Source organism: Leiobunum rupestre, chromosome 6, assembly GCF_980474605.1.
Source record: "Leiobunum rupestre chromosome 6, qqLeiRupe1.1.hap1, whole genome shotgun sequence".
In the NCBI taxonomy this organism is placed as follows: Eukaryota; Metazoa; Arthropoda; class Arachnida; order Opiliones; family Sclerosomatidae; genus Leiobunum; species Leiobunum rupestre.
The window spans coordinates 45245262-45258916 of record NC_143389.1 but is presented as its reverse complement, the minus strand read 5'-3'; the positions used below and the strand labels follow the sequence as shown (position 1 = coordinate 45258916).

Genomic DNA, 13655 nt, shown 5'->3' with positions numbered 1-13655 from the left:
TTAAACAAGTTATATTTTTTCCTTTTAATTTGTTAAAAAGAAACTCTTTTTAAACGGAAGGAAACGTGAAATTGCGGAAAGTTGTTGCTCGTCCGGGTCTCGAGGGGCCATTAAACTTATCTTAAGAGTCGTTTAATTGTCATTTCGCCTATAATTTCATTAGGAATAGCGCCTTAATTGAAAGCGCGCCTTCCCTTCCTTTTTTAGATTCTTCGCGGCGGCTCTTTGGCTAATGGATCTCTATCCATTCTCGAATGTAGCCACACTCACTTTTTCTCATCCCAAAGTAAACTAATTTGTACACGAAAAACGGTGTAAAAAATGACCCGGAGGTGATACTCCCGTCGTTGATGTAGCGAAGAGGTTTCGCTTCTAACGGCCGCGTCATCCGCGACGCGTGCTTTTCCGTTGTTTTCCCAACCACGGCCCTTTTACGTTCGAAAAAGTCCGAGAAAACGTGCCTCAATTTAACTCTTGTCTATTCCCCGCGAGAACTCCGGCCCATTTCTTTTTGGAATAATGCATCGAATGATAAGGCTTTTTTTTACGCGACAAAATGCATTGGCGGCAACAGGGAAAGCGGAGAAGGTGAAAGTGCCTTCTAATTGGGTTACGACTTAGTTGTCATTGAGTCTCGCGAGGGGATCTGCCGTTGAACGTGTTACGACTACCGCCAGCATCTCGCTTAAAGCTCTTCCGGTTTCCTTACGGATGGATCTTTGGATTAGAACTCGCCACGGGCACTAGTCCGTTCTCTATAGATCTTAAAAGTTCTCTCTCTCGCTCTCTCTCTCTCTCTTTGGTTGGTTAAGACTCGTGAATCCGCGTGTAGGTAACCTGATTAAAGCGTTTGAGACTTTTGGATTGCCTCTCTCTCCATCCCCGTAAAATCAAATTTAATCTCGTTTGCCACTTATAGCTTCTAAGGTTTTCGGGAGTAATTACTCGATTCCTGAGGCTTACTTGTCCGATTTATATTTATGTTAGAGTTGTTTATCCGGTTATTTCCGCCGTTAAATGGGACTATTGATGTCCGGGATGTTGTCGTTGAAATTGAACGGAAAATATATTTCGATTTTCTCAATATAGTTTTAAAGTTCGATAGAAGGACCTCAGCCAGCCTTTTACTAAAACATTTATTTTCATTAGCTTTTACGGCTGGTGTTTTGAAATGAAACGAAGTGTGTGATATTTTCGTATTAAATGTAATATTACTATCTAACCAAAGATCCTTTAAAAGCATTTGTTATTTTTATCTTTACTACAATTATTCCTATAATTTACTTTAAATTAGTTGAACATTCCTATAATTTCCTTTCGTTGAACATTCCTATAATTTCCTTTCGTTGAACATTCCTATAATTTCCTTTCGTTGAACATTCCTATAATTTCCTTTCGTTGAACATTCCTATAATTTCCTTTAAATTTGTTGAACATTCCTATAATTTCCTTTCGTTGAACATTCCTATAATTTCCTTTAAATTCGTTGAACATTCCTTTAATTTCCTGTAAAATTCGTTGAAAATTCCTATAATTTCTTTTAAATTAGTTGAACAATCCTTTAATTTCCTTTAAAATTCGTTGAACATTCCTATAATTTCCTTTAAATTCGTTGAACATTCCTATAATTTCTTTTAATTTTGTTGAATATTCCTAGATATTTTCTTTTAAATTCTTTGAACATTCCTATAATTTCTTTTAAATTCGTTGAACATTCCTATAATTTCTTTTAAATTCGTTGAATATTCCTATAATTTCTTTTAAATTCGTTGAATATTCCTATAATTTCCCACAATTACCTAAAAATTACTCCTATAATTTCCCACAATTACCTAAAAATTACTCCTATAATTTCCCACAATTACCTAAAAATTACTCCTATAATTTCCTATAAAATAAAATTGGAAGCCGCGCCTCTTATATCGATAGGTTGTTTTTGATTGGTTGATCCGACCGGAAGCTCCGCGATAAAGGCGATTCAAACGGAAATGAGAAATGACATATCGACTATATTCGAGGAAACGGCCGCGGGCTTGGGATAAAGAAGGACCCATCTTTATATACTTGAATTCTAGGCGGATCAGCCCCGCTCTTCCGTTTCTTGTATCCGTTCGAGGAATTTTTAATTAGGAACTCTCTCTCCGCCTTATTTGATTGAATTTGGGTTCGTCCTGGCAGAATGCGAAGAATAATGCTTTTACTTTCATACCATTATTCTATATCCACGTTTAAAATTAAAATACCATAAGCGACACTTCGTTCAAGAATAGAGTTTATATCCCGATCATTTTATAAAGTTCGGTTCAGCTACTTTGACGGGTTTTTAGTGGACCATTCGCGACAGTTACGAGCTATTTTTAGCCGTAGGTCTCCGATATCGGCGCTTTACGATTCCCCGCTTCATCACAACCTTACAGGCAGTTACTGAAGGCGGCTAAATCTTGGAAGGCTCGCTGTTAGAGCCGATGCCGAATAAAGGACTCTAGGTCAAAAGTCATATTAGCCGAACCTTAATTTAAGATATACGAGCTTTAAACTTAATAAATCATCTTCCCGCGTTTACGATGTGCCGGCGTGGACGCTTCAAGAAGAGGCCGTATTGCAGCGGGCTCAGAGGCTCGTAGGATGGAGGAGAGATGACTAATTAAATTTCGATACTGGCTGAAACCTAATTACCTGATACGGGCGGACGGACGGGCGTCCAGCGTATTCGGTACACGCTTTCCCACTACGAACGTATTAAGACGCTTGTTGAATTCAATTCCGTAATTATGGGCGCCCATGTAGCGCGGTTCCCACCAATTTCCTACTCAATGTAAGACTGCCGCCTTCAAACACGCGTCACTCAATTTGATTTCCAATTTTCACCCATTTACCTAAACATCGCCATTTTCGGCGTCACGGAAAATTGCATTACGCAAATTTATTTTCGAAGCGTTTCTAAAATGAGAAAACGCGTACGGGCTTTAAATCGTACTCCGCTTAAAGGGGAACGACCAAGCTTTTCCAAATATGGCCTTATTTCCGTATCAAAATATTAACAAGAAGTTCAATACACTAACACGTACCTTTTTTTTTGTCTTGAAAAAAATAGCTTTTGGCCCAAAAAGTTGAAACGAAAAATAACGCCAGGTGTTTGGGTTTGAGTTTTCGCCGCCATCTTAGGGGCTGCCGCCAGCGCCCCTAACCCCGTATGAGCGATTTGCGAACTATAATAACTTTTAAATCGCGCAATTTAGGCTTAGGTCTCCTATAACTGGAACGCGCCGCGCGTGCGAAACATATTTTTCGCGTCTTCAGCAACGCGCGCTTTTACGTTGTTTTTCTGTCTCACCGACTTCTCACCAGGTGTCGCGGCGGACGCGCGCCTTTCGATTTCCCGAAATTTCTTTATTTTATTAAAAAATAACCACTCAATATTTTTTGACACGGTTTTCGCCATAAATTTTAGTTTTTAACGGGCTATATGGCTATCTAACTTTAAATTAATTTTTAATTTAGGATAAAAAAGAGAGTAAAACTACTTTAGTTACACAGTAAAAACTTTTAATAAAATTTTAAAAATTTTAACGCTACAAAGAGCGAACGACTAGTTTCGCCATCGCATACGGAGGCATCATCAGGTCTGATTTTTACAAATTCGCAGCAAGGTGAAGGAAGTGCGGCTAGTCACGTGTCAAAGTGGAGGCGCTACCATCGTCGGACCAAAGTTCAGCAACAAAACTTCCTGGGCCGTTATCTCGATTAAGACAGTTATTTACATTTAGTTTTTTAATGATTTCAAGTGATTCTATAATATTAAGTTTGAATTCGTTTTCTAAGAAGGCTAGGTGTTTAGGTTTGTTGAAGAGAATTGTATGTTTAGGGTTGTCAGAAATGTGTGCCGCTAGGGCTGAACAATACGTTTTTTTATTTTTAACATCGTTTATATGTTCGTTGAATCTTTTGTAAAAATTTCGTTTACACTGGCCTATATAACTTTTTCCGCAAGAGCACTCTAGTTCATACACACCAAACTTATCTAATAACGGAGTTTTGTCTTTGAGGGAATTTAAACAGTTACTAATTTTATTGGTTGGTTTAAAAACCGGTTTCACGTTATTGTTGCTAAAAATGTTGCCCAGTAAGTGGCTAGTGGGGTTAGAGAACGGAAGAACCACATATTTAGGTTTTTTAGTAATTAATTTAAGTTGGGTATTGCGGATAATTTTATCACGGTGAATTATTCTACTGAAACCTCTATTTAGGAGGGATGAGGGGAGCTCTCTATCTGCCGCTATAGCTTTGATCATGTTCATTTCTAAAGACAGGGTATTTGCATCGGAACAGATGTTGACTGCTCTTGACATATAGGAATAATTTGACTTCTCGAGGTAACTTTTAAATGACCTTGCAATGGTTCAAGGTTTCATAATTCCCAAATTTAAAGCTTGGCCGTTCCCCTTTAACTGTAAATACGTTTAAACAACAACGTTTGTAAGATTTTTTCGTTACTTTTTTACTTGGTCCAAAGTACGTAAGTATTTGGATCGAGTGCCGCGGAGTGGAAGTTTCGGTTCAAAATCCGGGCTCCCAAAAGTGTATTTTGTAAAAAGGGTGTTAGTCCGCGAAACCTTCGATGGGAGTGGAAGAAGACGGTTAAATCCGAAACTGCAGCACGCGATTTGAAAGCGAGTTGGGCACACACGGTCGACATTAAGAAATCCCAAAATAAAGAGAGAACCGTTTCTCCAAAAAGAATTCCACTTCGTCTTCTCCTTTTTGCTTGTTTGAAGCGTTTTAAATCGCGATAAAATATCGTTCTCCCCCGAGAGCCGCATCCACACCGCGCTCTATTTCGACCATTTCTCTTTCGGCTCGAGTCTATCTCTTTCGGAGCCGGCCGGCTCGGAAATTCGAGTAAAACGGACTTTTTAAAGAATGCAATAAAGATAAATCGGAGAATCAACAGTAAAATCCTTCGCTCCGTCGCGCTTCTTCCGGATTTCTCGCTTTGGCCGCGATATATTCTCGACTCGAACTCCAAAAAGACAAACAGAGGAGGAATTTCCCGCTTCGGATCCTTTGGACAAATATTAAAAGAGAGTGCGGCGGTAGCGGACGTCCAAATTGTAACTGTTCTTCTAGGATAAGAAACGCTATTCGCCTTCGTTTTCGTTACTTCTTACTCGATTTCGCGTCTCGCCAGTTAAAAAATTATTGTCATTCCCGAAAACGCGCTCTCTGGAACTTTTTTTAGCTTCTGAAAGTGAGATTCCTCAAGTTTTTTCCTCCGCGCAGTACGCTTTTGCTCTCTTTCTTCCTAGATAGCTCGTAGTTTGTACCTCAGTTTCAATGTCCTCAATAGGATATTTTTATTGTCCGATACCCGAACGGATGCTACATTCCAGACTCTCCCTTCTATAGCCTGGCCCGCGGAATGAATTGGACTCCTTGTAATTGGATGTTTCGAAAGGAGAGACCCTCGGTAGCCAATTCCCAGCGACTCGAGGTTTTTTATTACTACGAGGACGGAGACCATCGAGTACCACCGGCGTAGAATCTTGTCAGCTGTAGCGGACGACGGGGTGATCTCTTCCGGAGAATGGCCCTATATACGGAAAACCTTTTACGTGGGAAAGAAATATTTACGAAGCTATTTTGTTCTCGGCGTGCTAGAGAAGTTTCGAGTAGATGGAGATTCCTTTGAATATTTTACGAATCTTAATGCGCGGGTCTCCCCCGAAAACATCAAGGAATCCACGGATGTAATATAAAGGGACTCCGAAACCTTTACCTTATTTTAAAGAGGGTACTAGAGTCGCTGCCATTAGAAATTTAAATGAGGGAAAATCGAAGTTAGGTGTATATTTGGCCTCTACTTAGAAGGGTTTGGGTGTTTGTTTTTGCTTTCCCGAGTACCGAGTGTCTTTATATAAGGTCCCGGAAACGAATGTTGGACGGGAATATTAGCCCGGGCTACCTCTCGACCCTTTTACTGGTTTGACTTTCTCTTAACGCTCGCTATTGAAAACTCGAAATGGTTGGTATTTTATGCCTATAGCAATGTGGTAGTTTCGCCTTAGAGTCACTGACTGCAAATGCGCCCATTTGCGGCGTTTAGTCTCTTAATTCGGTGGCGAGCGACGGGATTAGCCATTCTCGGCCGGTGCTCGCTCCGTCGTTAAAAACATTAATCGCGCCGTTTAATCAGAACGCCTTTTAAAGCGATAGAGCCACTCAAAGAGAACGGGCTGGTCACGTCCGCGACGAGTGTGCCGTTCCTATGACTACCTGAAATTCGGAAAGTTCTTCTAATAGGGAAGGTATTTTCTACCAATGAGAAAGAAACGCGATTGGGCATTTAGCTATTTATTGGGACCATTGTCTCGGCTTTCCAATGTTTGTCCTTCCAATAGCAGGGTGACCATTCTTCCTATATTTTCCTATAATTCGATATTATTTGTATTTCGCGCGGTTTTTACGAATTTCCCGCGTGCCTAGTTCGCTTTTCGTAATACAGATGGCGCTCAATGTACTAAATCCCTTTGATAAAATGTAAACTGCTTCTCCAAAGAACTGCGCTGAACGGAATTAAGAATATCGTCGTCTGCTTAAAAGAAGTTTCTTTTATATTATCGCAAATTTAAATTTTATTTATTCAAATTTTCCTATATAATAATAATAATAATAATAATAATAATAATAATCAAAGATAATACTCCTATATTCTCCTATAAATAGACTGTTGAATTTCCTATATTCCTATCAGGGTTTCCACACGTCAGGGAAAACAGGGAAATCAGGGAAACGTCAGGGAATTTAAAAATGGGCCTAAAAAGTCAGGGAAATGTCAGGGAATTTTAAGAATTGGTAAAAATTCAGGGAAAAGTCAGGGAATTCAATTTTATCTTGGCACTTTTTGAAGGTAATTTAACTCTAGATCTATGACAAATTCCACGACTATCATTTATTTCCTTGAATGTTTGGCTAATTTTTTCAACATTGCAATAACCTTTTTACTGAAATATAAGTCCATCTAAATTTATTAACTTCTGATAAAAGTAAAATATAATAGAAAAATTTTGGCCTTAATAAGTCAGGGAAAATCTCTTAAAATGGTGAGGGAAAACAGGGAATAGTCAGGGAATTTGAATATGAAAATTTTGTGGCAACCCTGCCTATAAATGTTTTGGGGTTTTTCCGTGGTCACCCTGCAATAGGCTTCCAACTCAACTTTTATAACTCGTGCCACGGTCGCCCGACTTCCGATATTGGCTTTTAGGAATGGAGACCTTAATGGGTCGACCCCTTTCTCGCGCCGCCGCCCGTGAACCCATAAGTCAGAGAGCTTTATCGAGTACCTCCTCTCACCTAAATCTATAAGCTATATCTTCTACCGGCCTTCGACAGAAATGTCTTCTGGTAGTTGTATCCATTCACGGTGTTGTTTAAGTGGCGAACCGTGTTGTTCTTGATGGCCTGTAGGACTCGTTGACAAACTATATTGTCAACTTTATCCGCGAGAGTGTTTCCATCGCGGAAATGACTGGGTTCAATAACCAAATTTGGATCATCAAGTTTGAATCCAATTCCGGTTGAATCTAATAATTTGGATCAAATCGGAATAAGGTTGCATTTCGTACATCGTAATTGGATCCTTAAGAGTCCTTCCCTTACGAAAATGACTCTATCCAGAAATCAAATTAGGATCCAACCGAGGGGCAGGTCACTTCCTTGATTAACGACGCACCCCTCAAAAGATTAAATCCGATTTAATCGTGATTATTTTGATTAAATTCAATTTAATCACGATTAAGTTGATTAAATCACGTTTAATCATGATTAGAATGTTTAAATCTGATTTAATCATGATTAGAATGTTTAAATCTGATTTAATCATGATTAGAATGTTTAAATCTGATTTAATCATGATTAAATGATTTAATCTGATTAAAATGATAATCTGTTTAAAATGATAAAATCTAATTAAAATGATTAAATCTAATTAAAAGATTAGATCATGATTAGAATGATTAAATCTCGTTTAAATGATTAAATCCTGATTAAAAAGATTAGATCATGATTAGAATGATTAAATCTCGTTTAAATCATGATTAGATTTTCTAATCTTGATTACCCGGATTTAATCACGATTACCCTGATTTAATCATTTTACTATGATTAAGACGCACCCAAAATGTAAGTGACCTGCCCCTCGGATCCAACGGCAATCAAGACCCGTCAAGTCTGTAACCAATCAAATCGGAAAGGGGTTACATTCGATTCTAATTTTCAATGAATTGGTATCTGCTCAATTTTGGGGAAAATTTGATCAACTATTTTCGTTGAAGTTGGATACGAATTTCACCGACTTAGCGACGTCTTCTCCGAGATAGAGCGAGAGAAATGGTCGAAATTGAGTGGGACGGCGAAATTTCGGAAAGGTTTAATTAGGGAACGGAACTAATCGCTTTAATTCTCTTTCTTACGCAAATGACTTTTCTTTTACCTTTCGGCTCTTTGTTTTTGCGTGCCACCTTCGCTTTGTCTTCGTATAATTAACTTCGAACCATCCCGAAGGCCGAAGATCCATTCGAAAGAAACTTGAAATTTTTTCGCGTCGTTGTTCTTCGGACTTACTCCGTCGTCAGTTGGGAAAATAGGTGTTTTGGGAAATAACTCGAATCACGTTTCTTTCTCGGGTGGCGCCCTTTAGTTTCGTTCGGGTCGTAAAAGGAGAAAATGATGTAGCTGAAACTATTTTTTAAGGATCCCAAAGTTGGTCGGCTCTCTTCGGGGAATCGTAACTTCCCGGAGCGCAGTTTCTCATTGGCGTCGAGCTGGAAAACAGAGAGAAAACAGCGTATATCGAGGGATAAGACTACGTCTATCACGGTCTTACGAAGGCCATTGCTCGAATTGTCTAAATTCATTAGTTATTTAAGCACTCATTCAACCTAAAATAATCATATCTAAAATTGGATTATCTCGTACAAGGTGCTGCGGTCATTGAGTTGGGAATATTAATCTAGAGATCCAATCAAATCTGCTCCCCGCGAAACAAGTTTTTGAAAAATACGAATGTGCCGTCTGCTCTAAAATGACGAGCAAACGTTATCATATGACCCGTGGCGCCATCCATTATTTTGAAGAAAAAAATCTTTTTGCTTGAAAACGCGTCTTATTTGAACGAATCATTGAGAGATAGACGGCGCCACGGGTAGAATGATAACGTTTTCTCGTCATTTGGGACGCCGATGGGAGCAGACGACAGTATTCTTATTTTTAAAAACTGGTTTCGCGAAATACTGAAATCCGACGTTTCGATTGGACCTCTAGATTAATATTCCCAACTCAATGGCTGCGGTTATACCATCCTCGTCATACGCTCGAGTAATAAGCGAATACCGCGAGCTTCGTCTGTTCGGTCGTTACGCTATCGAATACCCTGTACAATTATCCTCGCTTTCATTCGACTTCTCATTATACGCCTCGGAGTTCCATCCCCCATCCCTCCCCCCTCGCTCGTCGTGATTCCAGGAAAAGCGGACCGGCAGGCGGGGGAACGCGAATTAATAATTGAAAATATCCTCTCCTTATAAATTAGGAAATATTCCAACAGAACTTTGTTAATATTTATTAGGCGCATTCGAGAAGGAGGCTTCTTTATTAATTCAATGTTTGAGTTTTGTAGAAAAGCGGCAAGCATCGGGGATTTGGTGGGGGGGCTGGCTAGTTAAGAAACCTTTGATACGTTCGGAGTTCCCTTCGGGGCTTCGAGTGATACGCATTATTCGAATTAGATAAACTCGACAAAAATTATTATTATTATCGAACGGCAGTTTTTCGCCGTCTCTCATTATAGCCGCGTTCACACTAGAAACGTTTTAAAACGGTTTCGAAAGATCAAATTGTAAAATTTAGTGTCGAATGTATTTACCATATGCCTTTTAATTGACACCGAAAATTTTGATTTTATCTTTTGAAACCGTTTTAAAACGTTTCCAAAGTGTCTAGTGTGAACGTGGCTATTGTTGCACTCGCTCCGATAGAATGCGCCCTATCCATAATCCATTTGGAGACATTGTTCCGCCCATATGGCCATTTCGGCAGGAGGCAAACGCCTACGTCGTTGATCACGTCACTATAACAACTCTTAAAACATATCAGTTACGGAGTATTAACTAACGCTAAACCTCTTGTACTCTCGTTTTCATTGATTTTTCCCAACCGAGGCCTCCCACCGCCGAATATCAAAACCTACAGAGTTTTCTATCACTACGTCAACCGTAATTATATCCACGTTTTTTCTTTTAAGGAGGGTTTCTCCACCTCAATATAAAATAAAAAGATGCGATTTGCTCTCCGTACCGGTAACCGAAGCTTTATTGTCCGTCAAGTTATCCTTCGTAGAGCTGACCCGTACGTTGGAACTAAAAGAACCGTATTTACCGGATATTTTGGTTAGCGAGGGAATCGGACGGTTCCGCCTTGGACCGTAATGTCCGCTGATATTTGGCGTTCGGTAATAAAAATTCCGAGCTCTCTGATCGCCGGAGGGGGGGGGGGTGGAGGGGGTTACCGTTCCCTTTAAACCCGGCGCATTAATATAGATTAGGTCCCACGTCGGTAATCCTCCCCCATTTCTCATAGTTCGATATCTTTATTCCGGCTTCCGCGACGACTGTTGCGCGCCAGTCGCCTTTACGGGGGAAAGGCACGAGCGCCTCGCAGCGAGCGCTACTGTTCAGAGCCGCAGCCAGAGCCGGAGAGAGGCAGAAGGAGCAATACCGCGCTCTCTCGGAAATCGTTTTCGCACTGCAGCCAAGCGAGCTAAAGGGGCCGAATACGTCGATCGGCAAACCGTCACGGAGCGAGAGAGAGAGAACGTGGTTCCCGTTTAACGGCGGAGGTGGCCTTCTTGGAACGCGCGCACACGTGCGACGTCTGGACACCGAGATAGTCGCGTTTTCTAAGCGAGCTTTCTTTCGCGTTCGTCCATCACGGAAATAGTCGTTATGCAACCGCGGTATTAAATTCTCCGCGGCCGTTCATTTTCGAGCGGAACGGGACGCTTAAAGCCGTTTCGTCCGCCGCCTGGAAGCGATAAAGCGGAGAGCCAGCTGAAGTGTTGTCCGCCGATAAAGTAACGTTGGTCGTCATCGAAGGATCTCGCGGCACTACGGCCGACTTGGTCGTGGTCGAGCGTCGGAAGAAGAAGAAGGTCGTCGTCGGTGGTGCCGTTGCCAGGAACGAGTCGCTGGACGTCTCGATAGGGCGAATTCTTCCGCTGAAGTGTTCCAACGGTGGCCGATCGTCCTCAGTTTTGGGCTCCGGGCAGCCCGTGGTGCTGGTAGTTTATCGTCGGGCCAACGGGGAGGGGGGAAAGAGCCGCCCCCCTCCCCACCAGCTCCCGAGACCCGCTTATTCGCTCCAGCAGGTGTCGCTGGTTGCGTCGTCGCCTCGCTGGAGGACTCACCACCGGCCTTCCTCGCCGTCTTCTCGCGCTCCCGTGAGTGACCATTCCTTCACACGGGGTCATCCGACACGTTCGAAAGCGACTCTCCGATCTCCCTCGTCCAGTCTAGTCTCGACATCCTCATTCGCTTTGATCTTTTGTTTCTCCTCGACATTTCCCCGAAACTCTCGACCGTTTCATTTTATATTATTTTTTCAGTTTTCGTTACTTTGTTTCACTTTCCATTCCTTTTTTGCACTTGGATATTTCAATTCTGTGTTGGTGTGTGGCGTGATTGGATAGCGAACTTTTTTTTTTATTTGAAAATGTATCTTTATAAATAGGCATATTGCTTATTTTTGTAAATTGAATTCCTTTGAATTTAAGGAAATTAAATTCGTAGGCATATTTCTCTTTTTTCCGGTGTTTTTTTTTCTGGGATGTCAAAATCCGTTGAAGATCGTGTAAAGCAGATGTCGGCTCGAAATAGGGCCAAACTCGGCGAAACTTTGTCGCGGATGCGTATATATTTCCGAATTTGGGCACGTTCATTGTCCGGGTAAATTTAATTATCGGGCTTCGTAGTAAGATTTCGTTTTAAGGCGAAACAGAAACGCGAGCGTCTGCCTGGGAGGAGACGCGCCGAAATTTATGACCACGTTAATTGGGAACCTTGTCTGGCGTTGTTGTCGGGCGAATTTATTCCAAACTAACCCTTCCCCTTCGCTAATTCTTATAATTAGTTAAGCTAACGCGGCTACGTAACTGTCATTTTAATTTCGTTTCGTTTTGCGTCTCCCCTCGACGACGTAACAGGTACAACAATACCAGAGTCAATACCAGCAAGCGGAATTGGGTGGCGTATCTCCGGCTGGTCTGGACGATTCCCTGTTACGCAAGGGCAAAGTTCTGGTCAGAGCGCCCGAGGAGTCCGAAACCCTCAAAGAAGGAGCCGACGAGCTCCCGGAAATGGAAACATTCGAAGTAGAACTTGTCAAAGATCAACAGGGACTCGGAATCACCATCGCCGGATACGTGTGCGAGAAAGGTAAGCCTTCATTCCCTTCTTTTTTGTCGTTGTTCAGTTTTTATTCGATGTTTTTACCTATTTGTATATACCATAAATAGCCAAGGGTCCGGTGGCAAGAGGGCGGGTCATTTTAATTAAATTGGGGTGAAATTATTATCAGGTGGAGGGTAGGGGCGCGGAGTGCGATAATACAGTGGTGGTACATGTCCGATCATTTCCGTCGAAACGCTCTCTTATCTCCTCTTTCCCACTATTGTTTGAGCAACGACGCTTAAATCTTAAACGACAACCACCGTTTACCGTCCAAGGACTGAGACTGTACCCTTTCGATAGAGTTCCATTAAAATGCCCGCTAAGGGGACTCTCCTATTATAGGGAATAAATGAGATTTAGCAAATTAAGCGCGTTAATGTCGTAGGATCCCCAACCGGCCATCTCCTTAACTTAATATAAAGCAAAGTCTCTTCGATTGACGTCGCTTTTAGCGAGAAGGCCGGGGTGTCGGCCGCCTATCTGCCGGACCAAACGTAATCGTTATTTAAGCGGCCATAACTCAGACCATCCGGTTGTTGAGGGTAAATAAACTGGATGGATGGGACTTATTACTTCCAGTCGAACTGTTTGAGGAAGGAAATGGAAAAGTGGATAGTGGCTCTTTCCATCTCTCTCTCTCTCTCTCTCTCCTCTTCCAAGCGCCTCGCCTCTTTGAAGTCTAAACAAACAAGTCTTGTTTCTCTCTCTCTCTCTCCGAACTCGGTTTGGTTCCGGACGCTCCTTTCAAAACTATGTGGTCGATCCGTGATTGCCCGCTAACTATTATGCCTCTCTCTTCGCGGGGCCACTACGGTACCGAGTAAATAAACGTTCTCCCCAGTTTGTAGGTTAGTTTTCGCCGCGCTGTTGATGGCTGAGAGGGAGCTCTCGGTCGACACGACAAAGTATGACCGCGGGCACCGATAGCGCGGTCCCTCTCGGCTTGTTTGCCTTCAACTAGCCTATAATCGCGTCGTCTAATTGCTTTTCTTAGCGTGATATTTGGGGGATATCTCGGGATCGAAGAAAAATAAAACAAAGCTTCGTACCGTTTGATCAATTAAATTATACAGAACAGGGTTGCCACACGTCAGGGAATTTTATGAATTTGGAAAAAGTCGGGGAATTTTAAGAGTTTGTAAAAAGGAATTT

General features: G+C 41.7%; 1 protein-coding gene across 3 annotated transcripts in view; it reads left to right on the top strand.

The window, feature by feature from the left end:
* Window positions 1-13655, top strand: part of LOC149941135 (multiple PDZ domain protein-like) — a 322502-nt gene that overhangs the window by 117119 nt on the left and 191728 nt on the right. For all 3 annotated transcript variants that reach the window (XM_090176997.1, XM_090176996.1, XM_090176998.1), the window contains exon 9: window positions 12257-12488. In XM_090176997.1, the coding sequence (XP_090033123.1) occupies window positions 12257-12488 (232 nt within the window). The remainder of the gene's footprint in view (window positions 1-12256; window positions 12489-13655) is intronic.